General features: G+C 39.6%; 1 protein-coding gene across 3 annotated transcripts in view; it reads left to right on the top strand.

The window, feature by feature from the left end:
- Positions 1–544: 544 nt before the first annotated feature.
- The window catches only part of LOC121619549 (myocyte-specific enhancer factor 2D homolog), a 30,314-nt gene continuing 7,578 nt past the window's right edge, over positions 545–23,280 (top strand). For all 3 annotated transcript variants that reach the window (XM_041955337.1, XM_041955336.1, XM_041955335.1), the window contains exons 1-8: positions 545–724; positions 8,255–8,647; positions 11,317–11,520; positions 12,797–12,934; positions 15,428–15,644; positions 16,699–16,755; positions 17,519–17,700; positions 23,047–23,176. In XM_041955337.1, the coding sequence (XP_041811271.1) occupies positions 8,594–8,647; positions 11,317–11,520; positions 12,797–12,934; positions 15,428–15,644; positions 16,699–16,755; positions 17,519–17,700; positions 23,047–23,176 (982 nt within the window). In that variant the 5' untranslated portion in view covers positions 545–724; positions 8,255–8,593. The remainder of the gene's footprint in view (positions 725–8,254; positions 8,648–11,316; positions 11,521–12,796; positions 12,935–15,427; positions 15,645–16,698; positions 16,756–17,518; positions 17,701–23,046; positions 23,177–23,280) is intronic.

Raw genomic sequence — 23,280 nt, 5'->3', positions numbered from 1 at the left:
GACTGTTCATGCGTCCCCACATTTACTCTACATATGCAAATTTTCGCACTGAAAACAATCCGTGGCTATTTCTGCAGCCTACTGCACTTCATGATGCCATAACGTCTGATGGCATGATAAAAGAAGGTCTGGGAGTACAATTTAGGCGATTACCGCCTCACAACACTCACCATCCCTCGCTATTGAAAACCCTACACAGGCCTTAACGGACGGTTATTCGCCTCTTACAGGGCTGTGCTGATTACAGCCGTGAAAAACAAATGGCCTAGCGGGTGCTCGTATGGAAAGCAGGCAGAGCACAGTGGCGCTACAGTGACATTTTCCCCACATGCAAAATCATGCAAAAGGTAAATACTGAAGCGGAGGGATACAAACACTATTGCAGAACATGGCCGTCACCTCCGTCATGTCCTCTCTCGCAGTGCAGCCCACTTCGGCGATACTGCGTTCTGATTGGGCAAATGGCTCGCACGTCAGTTTCTTATTGGATATTCGACGCGTCCATCACGGGCTAATGTCAATGACGTTGATTCTACACTGGGTACGCTGTATCGCCTGGGTGGACAGTATAGTTACTTCAACATTAAAGGGAATAAAATGCCGCGGATTTATGTAAATAGAGACGTCGCTTCAGCGTAATTAATTAGTACTTCGTAATTTAGACTGGCCCCTTCGGAGCCGGTGGCGGGAGGCCTATTTTCGGTTTTATCAGCAATATTTCAGGGTAAGTGGAGTGATACATTTCCTTCCTGCGTCTTTTTTCCTCGCACAGGAGCAGACCTGCTTGCTTTATTATTTAAATACACCAAAGTAATAAGTAACATAGTACTGGTTCATGTTACATAGATTAACAGTCTTCATTTGAATACAAAATGCCCGTAAGGTGATTTAAAGTAGTGCGTGTGGGCTCTAGCTCGCGCAGCCGAGTTATATGGAGAGTATAAGGAAGGTAATGGCTGTCGGTCGACTCGTAACTTGAAAATTGTGAAATGGCCTGGTTAGAGTCGCACGTCCTTTGCTCTGGAAATCAACCCCGGTTGTGGTGTCTGAAAGGAGGCTGTGTGGTTTGCTAAAAGCCGCACACACGGTTTTGACAGCAGTCCTAGCTTCCAACCTGTCAAAATAGATCCTGTAGGGTACCTGTCTGCCGTCAGTGGGCCTACTCAGTCTCCAGACTCCATCTGTCATGTTTGTAGGATACAGCTAATTATTATGACTCCTGCTCCCACTTTGTTTAAAAAAATGCCATTTTAATGTCATGTGGACTCCACATACCAGATCTAACATGGTCAGTAGTTTAATGGCATTAAGGAGAAAACGGGTTAACTACACATATAAGAGACCTATTGTTCAAAGCTGTTCATCCAGCTGCATTTTTTTTTTCCAAGAGCCTCAAGAAAAATGATAATATTTTTCTGCACTGGTTTTAGGTTTGTGGATGAGATTTTGCTGCTGGGTTAGCTTGGATTTTGTACCAAATACTCAAATATTATTAATGCTAAAGCCAGGTGGCAAGCAGTGAATGCTGACAGGCAAAGGGCATTTGCATGGCCTTATTTGCTGTAGCTTGCATGCATATTCCGACATACATGAGAGCAACTCCAGTCGGATAAGAGCACTGATTGTGATTTAGCATGGGGCTGTATGTATGCAGTGACTGCCCTGTGCACTGGAAATCAGCAGCCATGATTTTCTGTGCCATCCCAGGGTAGATACCAGAGCTATTGGGCTAGAAGTAGGCCAGTTTGACAGAGTGATACACCACTGTGGCCGTCCCTGCAGAGGGATTCATATCAACATCTGTAGGTAGTGCAGTCCCAGTGGCTGAGAGCATAGATGACACATTTCACCAATCACCAGCATATTTATTGCAATGTGTAATATATGTTTTGAATTTGGTGCTGAACCCCTATTTTTAGAAGTCAAAGCTCTTGTTCTCTATGGCCCAGCATTTCACCTTATTGCTTGGATCGGAAAGATTCCCCAAGTCCTACTTCCTCAACTTTCCCTACAGCAGCAGCAACACACTGGCTGCCCAAAAGTCTTGCTGTCAACAGCAGAAGTATTTTATTAAAATGCTTAAAATAACAGCGTTGTTCAAACTTGCAGTTCCTATGGGTAGGACTTTGAGCTGACAAGGCTGGGAGCGGTTGCCAAGATGAACAGAATTAAACCAATCGAGGTTATCTCCAAGTCCACAGCAACAATTCCTTAAGACAGCATACAGGACTTGAATTACTGGCATCATTTGGGGTATGGGAATTTGAACTTTAGTCTCTCAGGTCAAATAAAGCCTAACAAGACGGACAACTAATCAAACCAATAATGACATTTGTTGATTTAGCGCTGATGTGTATTATAATGGTCTGCATATTATATTAAGAAATTACTCTGCAATTAATGTAAAGAAGATCAGAGAGGAGACACCAGAATAAGTTATATTTGATTGAAAATTATTTCGGTTGACATATAAGTTAAACAGATGGGAAACACACAAAACACTCAACTAATTTATATATAAAGTAAATGCAGTGGTTGAAATACTTCAGGCAACTCATAATTTAACTCTTCCCAAACAATATTTTGTATGTTGTTTGGTGGTCACAGCAGCTTATTATTAAATAGAAGCTCCATCAAGGCACATCCAAAATTACATTTATACAAATCTGAAAATACAGTTCTGAAATTCAAGGAACAACCAATCAGTGTGATGTTCTGTGAAAAGTGAAGCTTTATTCAAAATAGATAACATGAAGAGTTGAAATGAATGGTTGGTTAATTAGTTGATTGACAGAATTTCAATTAAATTGTTTTATATAATAATTTTTTTCTTTCTTTCTTTTTTTTTTCAAAGACGTCAATAAGGGTATGCCGAATATTTTTTGGGTTGAATTTATGATCTGATTTAAAGAAAGGAAGTTGAAGAAGCCACCTTAGACATCACTAGTTTCTGACATTTTATTGACAAAACAGTGGAGAAAATAATCTGCATATTAATCGATAATTAACACAATAGCTACGGCTCTAATAGCATGTAAAGCTTGTAGGTCACAAAAATAGTAATCTTTCATCACTACATGTTCCATTTCACTGTCAGGTGTAAGGTTGATGACAACTCACAAGACTACGTGAGTGTAAATCAGTTGGGGAGTGGAGATCAAGACATTAAGACCGTCCTAAACCCCGTCTGAGAGCTGTGGATGGGCAAACTCCACTGCAAGATGCGTTTGAGGCTCCGGCCATTTATCTCAGGGCTTTGGCACATTTCATTGGCTAGTGCATAATCCGCTAAAGGTCACAGCCACTAATTACACTAGTCCAAAACAGACAGATGCCTACCCTGGACTTGATTGTGCTCTCCTTCATCAGAAGAATATTCAAGGGTTGCATAACCATCACTTGGATGATTCGAATAACATGTGCGTGGCTCACTTTTCACTGGAGTGACCAAATGCCTGCCCTCTTCAGATGAGGCAAACCTGGTCCAGCCAAAAGTCATTCCTTTTCCACCAGTATATGCTCTTTTCGGATATGTCTTAAGATTGACTTGTAAACTATGTCTCTTCTTCCTCTTTGGCTTCCCGTATGTCACACAGAGCGAGCTTGGTTTGGCTGGATGCAGGGCTTAGTTTTGGCCAAGCGGCAACCTCATTATCTTTGGCGTCCAATCAGTCCTCTGGCCTGCTCCTAATTGAGCCATCAGCGCCTTAAGGGGGAAGAGGAGGGATGAACGTGTCAATTACAGTAATGAGGGGGCAGCCATGCAGAGGGCAGTCAGGGAGAGGGAGGCTAGACAGACGCCTTGCAGTGTAGCCCCATTCTGTTCAACTCACAGCTAATCAAAGATAATATTGTAGCTTGACAGTGGAAAAGTTTGTTGAGTCAGTAGAGACGAGCAGTTTTTAATCATTTTTCCCTCTAGCAATCGGGTTTTTCTACATGTCTTGTTGTGATCCTTGTTTAGAGTTGGTGCCTTACAGTTACAGCTAATGAATGATCTATGATTGTGTCCACCACTGCTATTAATACAGATATAATGTATGAGAAGCTCTGTCGAAGCACACCACAAACCACATCATACATGGCTGATTCTTCATACATAGTTGATTCTTTGGAGCATTGTGTTAGTTTGCAAGCTATCCAAATGAATTGCTTGTGTGTTTATACAGATGTTTGATAGTGGACATCCTTAAAAAAAAAAATACTGTACAAACATATTGCAACATTTGGTATCTCAAATATAAATGGACTTTTTTGACATGAAGCAGTGATTCCTAACCTAATATGCTTGTATTTAGCTTGTATTTTTAGGCATTTCTGCAGTTATTAGGAGGTACCTGGAAAAATTGAGGAGTAGCTAATAAGTAGCGAATTATGTGTTTAAGTCATTTATCAAGCAAAAATGGCAAAGATTCCCTTGTTCCAGTTTGGCAAATGTGAGGATTAGCAGTTTTTCTCTGTTTTATGTCTCTGTAAATTGAGACTTCCGAACACGTCACATGAGGTTCTGGGACGTTTTAAGGGAGTAGAGTAAAAATTATTGGTTTGGTCCATGACATGTCAAAAAGAAAAACATGCCAGTCTTCATATATCTTGATTAGTCCAACCAAAAGTCCAAAACCCCAAAACCCAAATTTATTCCGTTTACTAATATACTGTATAGTACAAGGACAGACAGGAAATCCTGCCATTTGAGAAGCTGGAACCTGAAAATGTCTTACATCCTCTCACCGTTTTTGCTTGAAAAATGACTGAAATAATTATTGGTTGGTTATTGGTTATTTTTATGCCAGTCAAATAATTGTTTCAGCTCTAGTTGTAGCCTTATTGTCACAATAGCCAGTAGTGCTCCAGCGACGATGAACTGACTTCACAGGAAACACCAACACTAAATAAATGAGTGTGCATAAAAGATGTGGGGATGCACCGATCCGACTCTTTCTCTTATGAAACTGCTCATACACTTCATTGTAAAGAGTATAGAGTAAAGATCGGATACCAGTGCTCTCTCTGAATATCACACTAAATAAAAGTCTTTGCAATCTGTTTTATGTATGATATCATGAGACCAGGGATTGCTGTGGTTCTAAAATCTTAGTTAGTGGCCTGCTGTGACTGAATGAATAGTGAAAGTGAAAACACAGACTAGGAAGGCGAAGGTCATCTCATGGCAGCACCCAATAAGGTTAGTATTGGTACTGATCTGGCATATCCATTCGGAGCACCCATAGTGAAAACTAGTTAGCGAGCTAGCAGAAAAGGCCAAAGTATTGGATTAAACGGCTGATACAGATCCTAGTTGAACCTAATATGCTGGATTTTATTGCAGCTTCTGATTAATTCTCAAGCTGGACACTCTCTAAAGTGTTGAAATGTGGTTTGCGGAGGCCCCATGTGCACTCCACTGGCGTTTTCATTTTTTCCGTCTGGCCTAACAACAGTCCCCAGGAAAGCACGGACATGGAGGGTCAAGGCTAGAGGGAAAACTTAACACAATCGCCACAGGGCTGAGCCTATGTGTAGGAAAGAGAAAGGGTTTTAGAGACGGCGATGTATTCAGAAAATGTAGGTTTGCCCTAAAATTCAGAGTTGAGTTGAAGTGATGGTAAAACGACATGGTGGTAAAAACTAGTTTGTTGTCTGTTACGCTTTGATTTTCATCATTGCAGTGGTGAAAAATCTGAAAATTTACCTCTGGGATCCATTTGCAGTCATTTTCCCCTCCAGGGGTGTGGTTTCTCCTTCAAACCAGTTCATACTCCTCTGCTTTGATTGAAGATATTAAACACACAGATAAAAAACTGAAACAAATCAATAACACTAATGTCAAGCCTGAAATCAAATTAAATTAACCCAAATGTTGATGAAGATTGGTCAGACAATTTATATGTGAATAGGGCTGGAACAAACTGTTCTTGTCTTCCTCAATTAATCTGGCAGCTATATTCTTAAAGTGATCAGTGAATCGTTTTGTCACTAAAATGTCAGGAAAGAATGGTAAAAAATGGCCATTATACTGTCCCTGAGATGGTATAATCAAATTCCTTGTTTTAACTATCAGTCCAAAAGCCAAAGATGTTCAGTTTATTATCATATATCACAAAGAAAAGCAGGAAATCCTTGCAGTTGAGAAGCTGAAACTAGGTCATGTTTGGCATTTTTGCTTGAAAAATGACTGAAATGATGAATCAATAATTAAATGGCTGCCAGTTCCTTCTTTTTCCCTTATTGACTACTTCATTGGCAATAAATCAGTTATTCCTCTCAGCTCCAGGGAGCGTTGGATTTAATGCACCAGAGCAGCCACCCTAAATGCAGAGCATCAGCATCACACCTGACTAAGTTTAATTAATTGTTGATGCTAGAATTGTGATTATTAGTTGATTAAGTCTGCAGCACTACTGTAAACTTAAATCACAGTTTTAGGCGTGTTCAAAACTCTCAAGTGCAGCTGTCCATATCACTGTTGGTTAATTTGATTTCATTGCGAGGATTAAGTAACTAATATCTAATTCTAGATACATATTCAGAATATTCAGTCAGAATATTACATTGCAACAACAACTGTAAGATTTTCAAATTGGAAGTAATGGCAATGCTTGTTACAAGTGCTGCAAAAATAAATGCAGGAATATGACTCTGGAAAAAATGAATCAGATGATCAATAGGCCAGATAGTGTCCGACAGAGTGACCGGTTTCTTTAGTCTCGAATCTGTCCGTAGCTTCTGCAGAGGTGGCAGAGTTTTCAAACCTTTCCTATTTGTCCTTTGCTCATTATTTTCATTTTTTTTATCCCTGACTCTCAGTCCTTCATGGTAAGGAGGATTTCAAAGTATGGCCAACATAATGAAGACGAAACAGTGATTCAGCCTGAACACAATGACGGCTCGCCGACCAGCAGTAGAGCCTCTGAAGATGTGTGTGAAGCTGTTAGAACCGTTAGCGTGCCACCTCTGATGCCATACAACTTTTGGCCTGTGAGGCAAACAGACAAAAAAATACGTTCCTGTTGACATCGAGGTACTCAGTCAAAAGTGTTTGATATTTGATTTTGTCTGGCTCTAGTTCAGGGCCAAAATTCATGCAGATTTGAGAGTCCTGTAGAGCAACTGTTTTGCCATTGAAGCGGTAACGCATTCTGTCCAAGGTCTTAAGCTGCCCACACTGAGTCCTGTTCACTGACGTCCTTTTTATGCTCTTTCAAAGAAGAATGGCATCGACTCTTTTAGTGTTGTCACTGAATGGCCCTAAAGGGGCTGAAGCATCACGCATGCAGAAATAACATGCCGACTGTTTTCTTCTATATTCTGATGACTCACATGTTCAAGTCTTAGTTTCAGCATTTAATCATCGATTAATCTACCCAATCAGTTAATCATGTTTACATGAATTACCCAAAGTGATGTCTTAAAATGGCTTTTGTAACTGTAGTATAATTGTGGTTTTGCATTTCATTGTTGGAAATATGTAGGAAAGCACATATCACACACTTTTTGTTGGAAATTGGCTATAGTAGTCCACTAGAGAGTGATTTTGGACATAGATAGAAGCAAATAAAACTCATCTTTAAGTTTTTGTAATACATGGCATGAGCTTATTTTTGGGCCTGTCATTGATTTGCTTTGTATGTGTAGGTATGTATATGCACAGCTTTTAATTATAATGCTGCAAAACCATGGAAATAACACAAATCTCCTCTGCAGCTATACCTGCTGAAGTGCTGAAGCAAGATACAATCCTAACCTCTCCTGACAGTCACTGTGAAGGCGATATGAGAACGTCTCATTCAAATCTCAAAGTGTATTGAAGCGCCTGTCGCCTTGACATGTTTGTCGCTTCTTAATAGCAAAGGTTAGAATAATAATAATAATTTTAAAAAAATCAGGTCTCAAGATAAACTTATTGCGCTTGCTAAGTTTTTAGATGTCATGTAATGCTTTGAACAGCTTCGGACGCTTGAAGTCAGTGCATTTAACCTGCTTGCTAAAGGGCCTTAATTGTCTGCGACCCCCCTGCCCTCATAATCAGAAGGCATTGTTGTCTCTGTTGGTTTCAAGGTAATGTGACTGAACAGCACAGATCACATAGTTATTTCATTTTCATTTTCTCACAAGATAAGAATATGATAATTAATGGATTTGTGAATCCCCATCACAGGATATCATTGATTTTTGTCCCTCACATGTCTGTTCCTGTAGTTTTGTACATGCGGGACGTTTGAGTAACCTTTCCGTCTGTCCCTGTCTCACGCAGGAGAGGAGTGACGTCCTCCTCACCACAGCAGCTGCGGGGAAGTTTGTCACTCTTGTCCCTGTTGAGCAACGGATGAACTGAGGGCCTCCGCTCCTCAACTCCACACATCTCTGCAGCATCCACTCCACACTCCCGCTGCCCGTCAGCAAAAGGAGTCGACGACGTTGCCGCATCTGGGCACAGAAATGTGTGTGCGCCTGTTTCCTCGGATGCATGACTGTGTGTGAGTGTTATTGGGCTGAAGTAAGAGGTCGTAGGCTGCACTTCCTCGCTCACCCTCCGAGAGGCACTTCTCCGCTTGACTGACTACGACGTTTGTCTCCACACCTGCAAAGCATAATGGGTAGGAAAAAGATTCAGATCCAACGGATCACCGACGAAAGGAACAAGCAGGTGAGTCTTTCTGTTTTTGGTGGCTGGTTATTTTAGATGAGGGCTACAAACAACAAAATGGAGACAAATTAAAGTAAAAAAAGTACTTCTGAGATATGTTATTCCTTGCTAAGATCATTCAGACAGTGTGTTTAATCGATGGTACTAAAACATTTGTCTTTTAGTTGATTTAACAATCTCACAAGGGCCACTTTTAGCTCCTCTGAAGCTTTTGATCATATCACACAATCCTCCTCAGTAGATGGAGTTTGCCTTGTTGTTGCATAGTGGAGATTAAACTCTTACTTTTTATGAGCACTTTTTGCTTAAAAGTTGAGAATATTTCCTTCACTTAAAGTAAATAAGTGTTTTTTTCCCCCAAAAAGCAAACAGTTCTCTCAGTGCAGCAGTATGGATTAGTGATAGAGGCGATTTGTAGTCCTGGTGAACTGACTTGCAAGAAAAATGATCTGCACAGTCTGTATGTTAGCATTAGATTTAAGACAGATGCAGCAATAATGCCTTCTGCATTTTTGTTTTGTAGTCACAGTAAATGTTTTCTTAATACTGCCAAACTTAATGTTTTTCAATCGGAGTGGTGTGCTAAGAGACTCTTTATTCACAAAATTAATTAAAATCCAGCTGTCGTACTTGTCATAAAACTGTGATACTGTTGTACAGTACATCTAACCCGGAAATTGTCTTTACTTCAGACTGTGACTTTTTTGGTACATGGGACCAAAAGGTTTTTGGTATTTTTAGCCTACGGCACCAGGCTGATTCTGCATGGCCTGGAAGTCATTCACAAGTTTTGTATGAGAGTCAAGTCGTGGCTTTGCTCTGGTCCTGCGCTGTTTTCCTCATTCTAAAGCAGCTCTGTTGTTGTTTTGGCTTCATGCTTGTGTTATTGTCAAATACACACATTTGCTGCAGTGAAAGGTCTCAAGTACTCGAAAGCAGGCTGTCCTCAAGAATTTGCCTTTTTCAGTTCGATTTGTCATTTCCTCCCTGCATGAGGCAGCCACCACACTTCACAGAAGAGATGGTGTTGGTTCTGCCAAACAAAGTGCTTTGTATAACTGCTGAAGAGTTATGGTTTCATCACACCACAGAATATTTTGCCTCATGCTCTCAGTCCTCCACATGTTTGTTTTTCAATATCTGAGCACACTATCATGCGTCTGTCCTTTTCCATGCCTTTCCTTTTCCCCTACTGCCATGTGGCCCCAGATTTGTAAAATGCTGCATTTATCGTTGTACTTTTAGATAGATACACATCACAACTCGGAGCTCTGCTGCTCCTTCACAGTCTTCTTGGTCTCCTCCCTCACTAAGGTCTGTCTTGTTCTCAGTAGGGTCAGATGAGTAATCAAACAAAAATGTTAATTTGGTATTTTTAGGGTTTTTTTTTTTCCTGTCATCACTGTTTTTGTGAACCACCAAGATTTTTTTTTTGTTGTTTTAATTCCAAGTCCATCTCCTCACAGCTCTGACCATAAACTCTGCAGACAGATCCTGGAACCATTTGCACAATAAATACTGAACAAGCTCCAATTTAAATCATCAGTCAAATTGTTGCAACATGAGATATTTAGAAGAATTTGTATGCATCATAATTTAGTTGATTTAGTTGATGGGATCTGTCTAGCTGTCTATCACACACACACACACACACACACACACCACATATATATGTATTACACGTTACCAATTAAAATGAGCCTATTTCCAGTCAACATTTTTCTTTAATTGTGCGACAGTGTACATCTGTACTTGGACTGAAGCATATGCTGTATGTACAATGGGTTTCTGTGTGGACCACGTCTAGTGATAGCAGGAACAGTGTGAACTCGAGGAAGGCTTGACTATGTTGAGAGAATTTAGTCAAAATTCTTCATTATTATTATAATAGTATTTGTGTGCTTCTTTTATTTGAAGTTGTTCTGATGTAATCTTGGAAAAACATGAAAGAATCAAGGTTAAAAATAGGAAATATCAAAATTCAGAGCATTTCCTTTCAATGCATATAATAAGTTGTACAAACCTAGTGATGCAGTTTGAATAAAACATGATCAGTACTGGTTCTTGCTTAATAGCCAATGATTGAGGCTATTAGTTCATTCTAGAGCTCATAGTTATGAGTCATAAAACGGCCACAAAAACAGGTTGCTTCATTATTGATGCTGAAAACAGACTCCACTGTGTTTCAGTGATTGTTCTGGCAGCCAAAGAGGAACAAAAAATACTATCTGTTTACTGTTTGTTGGATGTGTTACCCAGTGTGTCAGTAACGCCTGTGATGTGAATGCATATATTTATTTCATCACTTGGCATCTGAAAGATTATTTGCGGGTCATTAACTTCTCCTGAACTGTGAATATCATTTTGATTTGCATGTCTTTGCGTGTGGGTCAGAACAGACCTTTGAAAAGAAGAAATATGTAGGATCTATTTCTGTAATGTTTATCTCAGTAGCAATGTTCTAACCCTGAGGAAGAAACTTGAAAGACTAGAAAATAGAGAAACGTGATCAGATTAAGTTTTATACCTGAATGTGTGATCTTCAGTGAGTTTTCAATAAAGGATATGTGGCACCCCTATTATTGAAGTCCACTTAACCAAAACTCACAAATGGTTTTGTTTTTTCACCCCCACTCTGCCCTCTGTCCCCCTCCTCAACTTTCTCTCAGGTGACATTTACAAAGCGAAAGTTCGGCTTGATGAAGAAAGCCTACGAGCTCAGCGTGTTGTGTGACTGCGAGATCGCTCTGATCATATTCAACCACGCAAACAAGCTGTTCCAGTATGCCAGCACTGACATGGACAAGGTCTTGCTCAAATACACAGAGTACAATGAGCCTCACGAGAGCCGGACCAACGCTGACATTATTGAGGTAAATCAGTCTTTTGCTTTGTGTACAAGTGAGTTAGCTAAGATTGACAGATATTGTTTGAGTTTTAGGTCATCTATGCTCATGTTCTTGTGTTGCCACATTTATCATCACAGGCATGTTCACAGGAGAACAGCTTCCTCTTAGATGTGGAAGCCAGAGAATCAAGTAGAAATCTGATTGATTGATAAAACAAATTTGTTATTGGCCTTTATTCCTGTGTAAATGCTATAAGTTCGCACTGACACAAGGAGCAGCCTGAGTTTGATAGTACATACAGGTGTTTTCCACGTGCAAAAATTTACATTTTTTGCAAACCCGTCATGCAAAATAACATCTGTTGTGTAAAGAAGACTGTCTACAAGCAAAAAAACATGAGCTGTCAGCTCAGCTGTCTCACTGTATTGAATCGTGCTTCTGTGGCAGGCGATTCCAAACTTTTGAATGGTGGTGAAATCCTACCGGTCAGCCCTAAAACAAAAAGAGAAGTCCTATTCAATCCAGTTTTAGCTGCTCTGCACTGGGTTCCTGTAACATTTAGAATTGATTTTAAGATCCTCCTCCTTCTTAATGGGCTTGGACCAAGCTACATTACTAAAACCCTTGTTCACTATTTGCCTTCAGAACACTTTGATCATCTGCTGCTGGTTTATTGAAGGTTCCCAGCAGCAGAGGAAAAAACCGGGATGCTGCCTTTGTCGATTACGACCCAAAGCTAATGCACTGCCTATAGATATCAGGGAAGCCAGCTTGCTATTATTATATTGTTAAAAGAAAGCTAAAAACTCTTCACTTTATCCTTTATCTAGCTATGACTCTCTGTTACAGGCCTGAACATTTTGTGCTTTGCCTCACACTTCTACACTGCTGCACATAAAATGTTGTATTTTAGTTTCTTTTACTACTACTACTCAGTGGGTTTTATTTTCTATCTTATGTTATGCTTTCTCTTTATTCATTTTTATCCTTGTTTGTATTTTTTTTTTTTTTTACTATTTTTATCAAGTGAGTTCTTATCTTATCAACTTTCTATCTGCGTGTTTATGTTCATTCTGTCTTTTTTATGTGAAGTACTCACCTAGTGCATGTGATTTCTTTGCTGTAAAGCACTCTGAGCTGCATTTCTTGTATGAAAGGTGCTATACAATTACAGGTTATTATTTTTATTATAGTGTTAACTATCAGATCAGACTCAGTTTTATATTGCGCATCAGGGACAGACTACGCTGGCTGAGTTTATACAACTGTCACTGATTTCCTTTCTTTTTTACTTTCGTAGACTTTAAGAAAGAAAGGGTTTAACGGTTGTGACAGTCCAGAGCCGGATGGTGAAGACTCCATTGACCAAAGTCCCCTAAATGATGACAAATACCGTAAGACCACAGAGGACCTGGATGTTCTCTTCAAACGCTACGGAGTAAGTCTGCATTGTAATTACTGTTTGTCCTGCTTCTCTCTTGACGGCAGACTTGTTGGTGAAACATTTGTCTGTTGTTATTCTGTATTTTGGCTTGAGTGCCTACAGGAAACAGCTACTGGTGTGAAGTTCCTCTAACTGGTTGTTTCACACTTCTTTTTCACTGGGTCCTTTGCCAGAAACTTAAGATCATCATAGGAGATAATAGATGTATGAACCACTTTTTGGCTACTGTTGTATTTGTCCATAGTTTTGAAGCCAAATTGTAAGCAGTTAAGGAGACTGCATTATATTTTAAATTCATTCCAACTGAACTAATTCTCTTGACACTTCTGAGTATTTTGTTTCAGCTTCAAAAGCTTTTTTTTCCATTAAGACTACTCAGTTTGTGACTTTTGTTTTCAGTCCTGAAACCCTCACAACTGCTTCTGCATTGGCTTCTTTTTACAACTGTATGCTGATGATATTCACCTGTATCTCTCACTTAAATCACACTGCTAAAGTGGCATTAAATCATTGCTGCATTTTATGTCAAGAACCACCTTCAACAAAAAGAAAGAAGTGGGGATTTGGCGATAAAACATGTGGGCTTAACTTGATTTTACTGTCTCGTTTCCCTGTAATTAGAACTCAATGGACTGTCGTGGATGATATTAGCTTTTTAAGAAAATTTTATCTTATCGCAGATACTGTATATATGTGTAGGGGGGGGTATTTTGTGAAGGGACAAAAGCAAGATGTAGATCAGTGTGCGCTTCAATGTTAAGTTAATCAAGATTTAAATATGGTGATCATCTCTTCTACACTACACCATGCTTCATTCTGCAAATGTGCTTCGACTATCTTGCCATCAGGGTGGTGTTAAAAATGCATATTTTCACGGAGCAAGTACTGCTGGTAAAATGTTTGATGTCCAGGCCAGAGGATTTAATTACCACTAAGCCACCAGCTGTACTGGATGCTTTGATTGCCAACAATAAGAGAAGATGCAGGCTTTACATAGATCCACAGTGAGCTCGCCTCTCTTTCCACTGCAGTCGACTGGCTGTTTGGGCCTGCCTCGTCCTCTTCTCGTGTCGTCAACTGTCTGCAGAACTTGACAGTAGTTTCTATTTTTAGTTTTTATTTTAGGTAAACAAAATCGACACAGACAGAATGCAAATCAAAAAACTTCAGCAAAAATTGGGACGATATCACTAATTTGTCTCAGCAGAACAAATCCTTGTCAGCAACAAGCCACACTGAGTTTTGTGGTGGAAATTCTCTGTTGCTGCTTCCGCTGGTGAAGAATGAAATAGAGACTTCTGCCGGCCGACAAGTTTTTATTTCCTTTGCAACCTGGACATTTTAAACTTGTGGAGAAACACACCCCTGGGGTGTGTTTTCCAGTTTGCTGCAGGGTCGGCCCCTTACCCAAAGGTGTGTATTCGTACCTTTGTCTCTTGCAGGTATCAGTACCGACCACCTGAGGTGCGTGTTAAACCATCTAGACATCACAAATTTAAATACAGAAGGATTTGGATATTGTTGAAGGAGCAAAAGGGAAGTAGGAAGTCTCAAGTGGTAGACAAAAGGATTTGAGTAATGATGAAGAGACAGAAGGGAAGTTGTGTGTCTCATGTAGTTGAGATGAAGGAAGAATAAAAGGGTTTATCATCTTGGTGAGATGGTGGGAGGTTGTGTCTCTCACAAAGAAGTTGAAACTTTCTCTCTCTGTGGCTGCCCTCTGACCAAGTTGTATTCGATCAGACTGACTTGCTGTTTAGCAACGTATCTGAATGATCCAGTTTTTATCTCAGATATTGATATTGATGTCAGCCTCAAAAATCTACATTAGTTACCAGTAATGTGGCCTTCAAGAGAAAGAAAATTCAAGCTTGAGCTGCAGTTTTTATAACCAAATCCCCACATACCTCCTATATAAAATAATGCTGATTAAATCAGAAAAGCAATATCACCCTCAAGTTGTGCTTTGCATTGGGTCGTTCTCTGACTCTGTCATCCATTACAGCTTGTCTGGTTTTATACAGATAGATTATCCAGGTCAAAATGCAAGTAAAGAGAAGGGATGTACTCACTTAAAGCTTTTTTTTAACGTTAACTTTTGTTTTTGTTTTTTTGTTTTGATAAGATTGTTTAATAGTGAAGATTCAGACAGCAATCATAGGGGAAAATAAGGAAGTGGCCTGCAACAAAGGTCCCCAGCCAGACATGAACTAGGGACACTGGATATGGAGTATAGATCTGAATGTATTCAAAGTATGAAAGGGGCATCCTCAAAAGGCTCAGTCATTCACAAGCAAGGATGAAGCGAGGTTCACCACGCTTTGAACACATGATTGTATAAAGGAGATTACTACAAAACTGTTGTTTCGAATCGGGGTTGTATATGAAAACCATACATTGGTCTTGACCTCGGCATAGCAGCGATGGAGTGGTGAGTAGTTGTTGCCCGCTGAAGACTAAAAGTGAAACTCTCTTTTCATTTTGCAGCAGTCGACGGCTCCGCCCCAGACGTTCTCCATGCCAGTCACAGTCCAGTCGTCCAATCAGAGCGCACTGCAATTCAGCAACCCTGGCAATGCACTGGTAACTACCTCCTATGTAACATCATCGTCGCTCACGGATACCCATCTCCTGTCGCCACAGCAACCGGCTCTTCAGAGAAACACGGTATCTCCTGGGTTGCCACAGCGACCAGCCAGTGCAGGTGAGCGAGTGATGTTCTGCGGAGTGTGGTGAGAATGAAGTTGTTAGTGGACTAATAAATACCAGCATATACATTTACACATTTAGATGCTTGAATGTAAATGTAAATGCTTGGCCAGCCTCTTCCTGGGTTTTTGTAGGAGATGTTTGTGACATGAAAAAAGAAGGAATACTTCCTGTAGTGGTTATAGTAATTTTGGTCAGAGATTTAAAAAAAATTCATCTTCAATTTACATTATTTTTGTGCTTCTGGATTATTTGACATCCTCACAATCCATCCATTGTTATCAGTTCTTATTCTTTGACAGACCTTCAGTGCATATTGTTTGTAATTCCTTGTGACTGCATGTAAAGAGCTGCTTAGTTCCTCAGGGAGTAGTTCACGTTTCTCTGCACTGGACTAATTTGCAGTGTGTGACATTTGCTGCGCTCCACCTCCATGTTGTAAAAATGTTTCACTCTAGTATTACCTTAAAATTATTTGTTTATAGCTGCATGAACCAAATATTTAGCATGGAAGAACTGGAGTCAACAAGTGTGGCTTCTAATGAAATTAGGCCCACTGACACTTTCATTTATACTTAACCACATATAATTCTGAAAGTGGTTTTCCTGGGCTGCATGCAAATGTGCAGATGCCTAGACTAAGCATGAAAGGGGGTTTACAGTTTGTTTGTCTGGATTATAATTCAAGATTCAGCGGTGCACAATGTGTGCAATAAAATCATACTCTGCTCTTCACTAAAAAGGGCAACGTGGAATAAAGAGTAACAATTAGAATTAGAAGAATAAATATAAGAATTAGAAAGAGGAATACAAAGGATCAAAATGAGAAAACAAAAACTAATGCAGTTTAAATTTTAACATGTACATTTGCCTGATATTGAAAGCTCATTGGGGTCAAAACAAAGTCTATTTGTGCTGTTGTGGAGTTTTTGACTGTATCAGCAGTTTCCAGTATGTTGTTGCTTCATATTTTTCTGATTTATATTTCAGAAAATGTGATTTTTGTTCTTAATTCTCCTCCCCTTACCCATTCCATCTTTTTACCATAGGTGCACTTCTGGGAGGCGACCTGAATAATTCAAATGGAGGATGCCCAAGTCCAGTCCGTGAGTACTCCTGTATTTGTTCAGATCATGAATTTGCTTTATTGTTATGGCTTGTTTTTCATTGCCAAGTGTTCTTCTGCTATCTGGTCTGTGTTAGAGTATTTATCCCAGATCCTTTCCAAGGTTCATCCTCTCCTCTCCTCCTCTGCACCATCTGCGATTGTGCCTTGGAGGGATCAGGGGATGCCACCAGTAACATCAGCAGACATGCATGGGATTCCCTGCACTTCCCCATGGACGCGTAGTCCGCTTTACAGATCACCTTTTAACAATATGGCACATTATGGTCCATTTATTTTTCACTGTTCTCTCTTTAAAATGTTTTCACAGGGAAGTGTTTGTGTATACTTCATTTTCATCCAATATGTAGAGTAAAACTGAACCACCTTTTTTAAGTCTTTTAGCTCCGCAATCGGATTTATTATTTGGGCAAATGTTGACATTTTGAATAAGACATTGCATAACATTTTAGTAGAAGGAATACACTCGTAATGATCACCAACACAAGATTCTGTGAGTCTTGTGTAATGAGATTAGATTTTTACTCTGGATGATGTGAAGTTTGTGCTATAAACAGCTTTATTCTGTCAGTGTCGACATGCCTTTAAATTGGAGTGTTTCAGTGTAGAATAACAGTTTGAAAAAGAAAGCTTATTTTAACACAATTTTGAGTCCATACTCTATGTCCGCACCCTGCTGTCTGCATTCACCTGTTTGATTTTCCTATTGATTTCTGTCCATTCACACCTCTATCACCCCGCAGCGAATGGATACACCAGTGCCAGGGCCTCCCCAGGCCTCCTCACCGTTTCTAACGGCAACAGTCTGGGGAAAGTAGTTCCGGCCAAGTCTCCACCCCCACCTCCCAGCCCCCAGATGGTCAACAGCCGCAAGCCAGACCTCCGAGTCATCACCTCACAGGGCGGAAAGAGCCTCATGCAGATGGTGAGCTTAACCAAGCCGAACTTGTGTTAACATTTTCAACCTTCTGCAGGGACAAAAATGGCACTTTATACGTCAGTAAACAGTTACTTGGGGGTAATAAAAAGTAAGGATCTTGCAAACAACAAGACCAAGACACCTGAAACTGAGAGGATTTGTTAAGGGACATGAGGGGATAGAAATGATTTAATCTAAGAAAGGCATGCCTTCACTGGCCAATGAGTGAAATGGAAAACTACACAAAAACATTTGGAATTTATATTGATGTATCAAATGAAATCCAAGAATTTGATTGAAGATAAACAGTCTGTTGGAGGCAATTTCCACCGTTTTTGTGATCTTAGTAAATACCTGGGAGCAGAGATTGGAGCTCTCCACTCTTTGTTCAACATCTCATTATTTACTCTGGCAAAGTTCGTAAAGTCTTGGATGAATCAGCCAACTCCCACTGACATACTGGTCAGATTTCTCACAACCTCTTTAACTAAACATGCACCCACATTAGCTTAAAGCCACGTTTGACGTGCAAGCTAACTACTAACAGGTCATTAAAACATTATTTCCTTTGGATCTGTATGTTTATTCTTGACCTTGGAAACAATAGTTGAGAAAAAGGTGTCACCACAAGGTCCATTTAATGAGTGTTCTGGAGACTTTATCATATCACACAATCTTCCTCAGCAGATGGATTTTGCACCTGCAGTATTTTTATATTTACATTACATATATCACCTGATATATTTGTATGTGGAATTGACCCACAGAGAATGATCACCTGCAGTTCCTCATATTTTTACAGAGCATTTTAGGATCTTGCAACCCATTGTTTTGATTTTATGGCCCACAACTTCAGTGTTTTGATTCAGTCTAACCGGTCTGTGTTCGTGTCATTTCCAGCTGCAGCTCTGATAAACCCACTGTACACTACCTGTACACCCCAGACAGCACACAGACACAGTTAGCAACCAGCAGGTGAACATAGTGAGCATGTAGCTGCTAAAACGCCAGATATTTCACTCGGGAGTTTGTGGAGAAGTAAAGTTGAAAGGGAAGTGAAGATTGGTTTTACAGTCATCAGGTGACCAGAAACACGAGTCCAAATAAGTGCTAACATTGCTTGGCGTGTGCTAGCTTTATAAATAGGTATCTGTTTGCTAATACTTAACTTAATACGTTTTTGCAGGTGTAAGGACTCGTTGTCCATGTTGTATTGATAATTGAGTTTGCTGATTTGACTACATATTGAATTTATTGATTATTTATTTATTCTTGACCTTCGAAACTGTAGAAAACTGCTGCGGAAGACCTTGTGATTTGATCAGACTCTGCAGAATAGCTACTAAAGGGACGCTGTGCTACAATTTTTTGTCCACGATTTCATTTGTGCTGACCCCTGATGATGATTTGAGGCATAGTGATGACACCTTCTGTGATTTCATGTCCCAAATATTTACCGTCACATTTAGCCTACATTGATTTACCTCAATGTTGCTAAACAAACCAGTAATATTAAAGAAGTAGCCTGACAAACTACAGTAAGTAGTTTTATTATTATTTATGTGTTCTTTCATTTACTTTTAGTTACTAATATGAATCAGAGTTGTAACTGTCTCTGTTACCACCCTTTGCAGACAGAGGATGAGCTGGAATTGGTAAACGAGGTGATTTCCCTCACGTCAGTCACTCGCATGAGTCGATGGCTATCGACTGTCCGCACATTATTAGCATGGTTACAATTCTGTACCAGAGTTTTTCATTGTTTTGGTCTTACCCCACTGACATATCTTGGGATTCAGCTTGTGGTTCCCACCTGACTGCATGTGGTTCAGGGCTCATGGTTGTGTTGTTCCAGCATTTTTTGTAGTGTTAGGATCATGATCTTCTCAGTGATAAGCTACAAAAACCTCCACATTAGTCAGTGCACAGTGCTTTAGCAGAATTGTCCTTGAGTGACTCCGTCAGTTTTGAACTAGGCCCATTAACTTCATCATATGATGCCACTTAAAGGGTAACTTTGGTGTTTTCCAACCCGGATCCTATTTTACCATGTTTTTGTGTCTAAAGCCTCTTTCACACTGGACCAAAAAAAAAAAACACGAACACCGACTTACATCTGTGGATCTTCAGTGGGAAAGACAATCTGCATTTATTCCTGGGTCAAATGACTCTGCTCCAGCTCTGATCAGCAGTGATGGAAACATGTCACCCGGGTGGACGCGCTAATTTTCGCCCCTTTTCAGATAATGATGTTCCGGACATTGGCGCGTAAATAATGCCTCGTTAGACTTTTTCTATCTCATCATCATAATCGTGTAAATTATATAAAAGGTCCTCCATGCTGCTTCCTACTTTTCCCTGTTTTCTGGTGCGTTTGTGATGTTGAACGTGACACCAGAAAAAGAACAGCAAGGCAAACTCTTCTACTGGCAGCGGTGTCAATCACCTATTTTTAATGGGTTTAGCCATGTTTAAAAAAAGCCTGTGTACATGCTCTAAATTTGGCATAAAAATGCTATATGTGACTGACAGGGACAACGATTTTTGAAACTAGTCCAGCATTGAGCGAGCCAGCTGCCCAAAAAACAGGCTGCAGTGTAATCTTCAGGTGCGATTCCCACTGGGACTCAGATTGTTGTAATTGTCTGACAGCATTATGGAAAGGACCCCTGCAGAGGTAGATCTTTTCGTTTCAAAGTATGATCCTTCTTATGAAAGCAGAAATGGCTGTTATGTCGCTCTCGCCAAAGCCACCAGACTCCATTTACAGAAACACTAATTTTATCATCGTAAAATACACTTCATTCAAACCTGAAACAAAATGAAACCCACCAGAACTGTCTTTGTTCATCTTTTGCTGTTCCAACAATCACAAACTCTGGTTTTATCAAGATAAACCTTCAGCTCACCGTGTTAGATACTCAATACTGAGCCGGTTTCTAAAATGATTTTCTCCAGTAGTCACCTCAACACAAAAATGTGAGAAAATAGACTCCTCGTTGAAAAATACCAAAGTTACCATTTGAAGCATGGGTGTCTTTTCACTTGGCATTTAGGTGTGAAGCGCCGCGAAGCATGTTTCCTGTTCACTGACACTCACACCGATTTTCATTTTCACCTTCCACCAAAATGGTTAATTGGATGTTTATAAAAACTAACTGGCATTACATTAAAGGCATTTCACTCAAATGTTTTCCTAAAGTCACATTTTTATGTGTAGCTCCAAAGCATTTGCAACAAAAATTTAACTGAAAGTGTTTTAATATTTCAGCATCGTGTTAGGGTCCTAATCTCCGGTTGCATTTTTAAGTGGAAACCAAATGAGGAAAAAAAGATAATTGATTGAAAGTGTCAGTAATTTTCAAGCAAAAATACCAAATATTTTCAAATTTTAACTTCTAGGATTTTATATTTATCTTTGTCATACATGAGAATAAACTAAACATGTTTTGGTTTTGGGCTGTTGGACAAAACGTGCAATTTAAATATCTCACCTTGACCTTTGTTTCCTGACATTTTAACAATGAATTTGTTCATCTAAATAATAATAATCCATTAATGACAGTAATGAAAATAGCTGTTAGTCACAGCCCTACAGAATGTGCTTAATATTCTTATATGAGAAATCTAAAATTATAAAAAGAGAAATAAATTATTCCATACAGAAAGCTTGTTATCCTGTAAAATCTGGTTTTAATTTAAGATGGATTTACTAAGAGAGAGGGATGATGGCTGCTGCTGGTGCTGACTGTCAGTCCCCCCTTCATATTTCCACTCAAAGTTGATGGGCAAGAATCTAATTTTCCAGAGGGTAGTGATTCATTTTCATCACTCTCACCCTGCTGCCCCTCCTCACTTCTTCACAAAGGCAGTTAATTGAATCTGGCCCCTCTCTCCGGTCTATCTCCTCTCTCTCTCTGTAAATTCAGCGTTACAGTCATAACTCTGGCCGAATATTTCCTCTCAGGATGATCTGCATTCACAGCGTCTCACAATTCAGAAGATTAATTCCAGACCAGAATTATTGCATCTTTGGCTTTTTGTATGCAGACCCTTTATTTTTTCTCTCTTACAAAGGACATCAGTTTGCTTTTATCTGTGCTATAATTCAGCTGAAGCAGACTCCAGAGTGTTGTGCTACTTCAGAGATTTGTGTCTTTCAGCACAGGTACATAATAATAAAACCTCATGGTAGCAGTTTCACAGATCTAGCTGCATGTCTGCCGCACCTGTGTTGGAGAGACACTGAATAATTTGTCATCTGAATGTCTTGACTTAATGTGCAAACACTGAGTAAGCACCAGGTTTGTACCTTGTTAGCCTTCTCCAAATGTGAAGGATTGAAACATAAAAATATGGTTAAGTGTTGTGGAGTGCACACAAGCCACAAACTGTAAGACCTTTAGTGACATCCACTGGAGAAAAATTAGAAGAGCTGCATGTTCAATTCAAACAAGATCAGGATCACCAAAGCTGCAGATAACATCCAATGCTTGTTCAAATCTGCTGACTCAGTTAAAATTTACTGCACTAAGACCGTGTGTTGTGAATCTCAAAAAAGTAGCATATAAAATACAGCATGTATAGTGTAGTAGATCATATGAGAGCTAAGCAAATGAATCCATTAGTCATTCTTCAGAGAATTAATCCGCAACAACTCTAATAAACAGTTATATATATAAATATAAATACCTGTTGGTTTTCTTGTTCTTCTGTAGTAGTAAATTAAATATCTTTAAGTCATGGCCTGTTGGTCCGACAAAAGACATGCTTTTTAGACATTTTATAGACCAAGTGAGAAAATAATGGGCAGATTAATTATAATTAAAATAATCAATAGTTGCAACCCCAGATAGTATTATAGTCATATATATGATGGAAAAGTTGCACATTTCATGGAAAACTTTGCTAAAAGTTGTAGAATAATTTAAAAGTCTTTAGAAGTCTTGTTTAAAAATAAACCCTATTTCTCTCTCTTCTAATTTCATGTCATCTCTCCACTCTCACTATCTAATACAGGCATAAAATAGCTCATAAAATACAAAAAAAAACCAAACCTAATATTTATATCTGACAGTTGAATAAATTGCCTTTAATGTAATATGTCTGTTTATGTCACACGCAAAACAAGTTTTTGATGCATGTCATCAAGATCCTCCTGACAGTAAATCCCCTTGACTTTGAGATTTACTTGACTCGGTACATCATTATGAATCCAACCACATGCACATTGTCATTCCCAGCATGTCAGAATTTACGTTTTTGAACTAAGCCATTCTAGCTTGAGGCCACATGTGAAAGTTGGTTCCTTGTTTCTGCTGTGATGAACATGTCTGTGTTCTCTCCTGGCAGAACGCCCAGCGGCTGGCAGCTGGAGCTCAGGTGGCTCAAACCCTCACCACACCGGTGGTCTCTGTGGCCACACCGAGCCTCCTGGCACAGGGGCTGCCCTTCTCCGCCATGCCCACAGCCTACAACACAGGTGAACTAAACACACAAGCTCAGCCGTGACAGGAAATATCCTATTTACAAAAATCAATGACTTGTCAGTGAACGTTTGTACTGTTTTCAGTTGAGTATATGTCA

Source organism: Chelmon rostratus, chromosome 16, assembly GCF_017976325.1.
Source record: "Chelmon rostratus isolate fCheRos1 chromosome 16, fCheRos1.pri, whole genome shotgun sequence".
In the NCBI taxonomy this organism is placed as follows: Eukaryota; Metazoa; Chordata; class Actinopteri; order Chaetodontiformes; family Chaetodontidae; genus Chelmon; species Chelmon rostratus.
The sequence above is the reverse complement of the archived record's forward strand: the minus strand, read 5'-3'. Positions and strand labels throughout refer to the sequence as shown.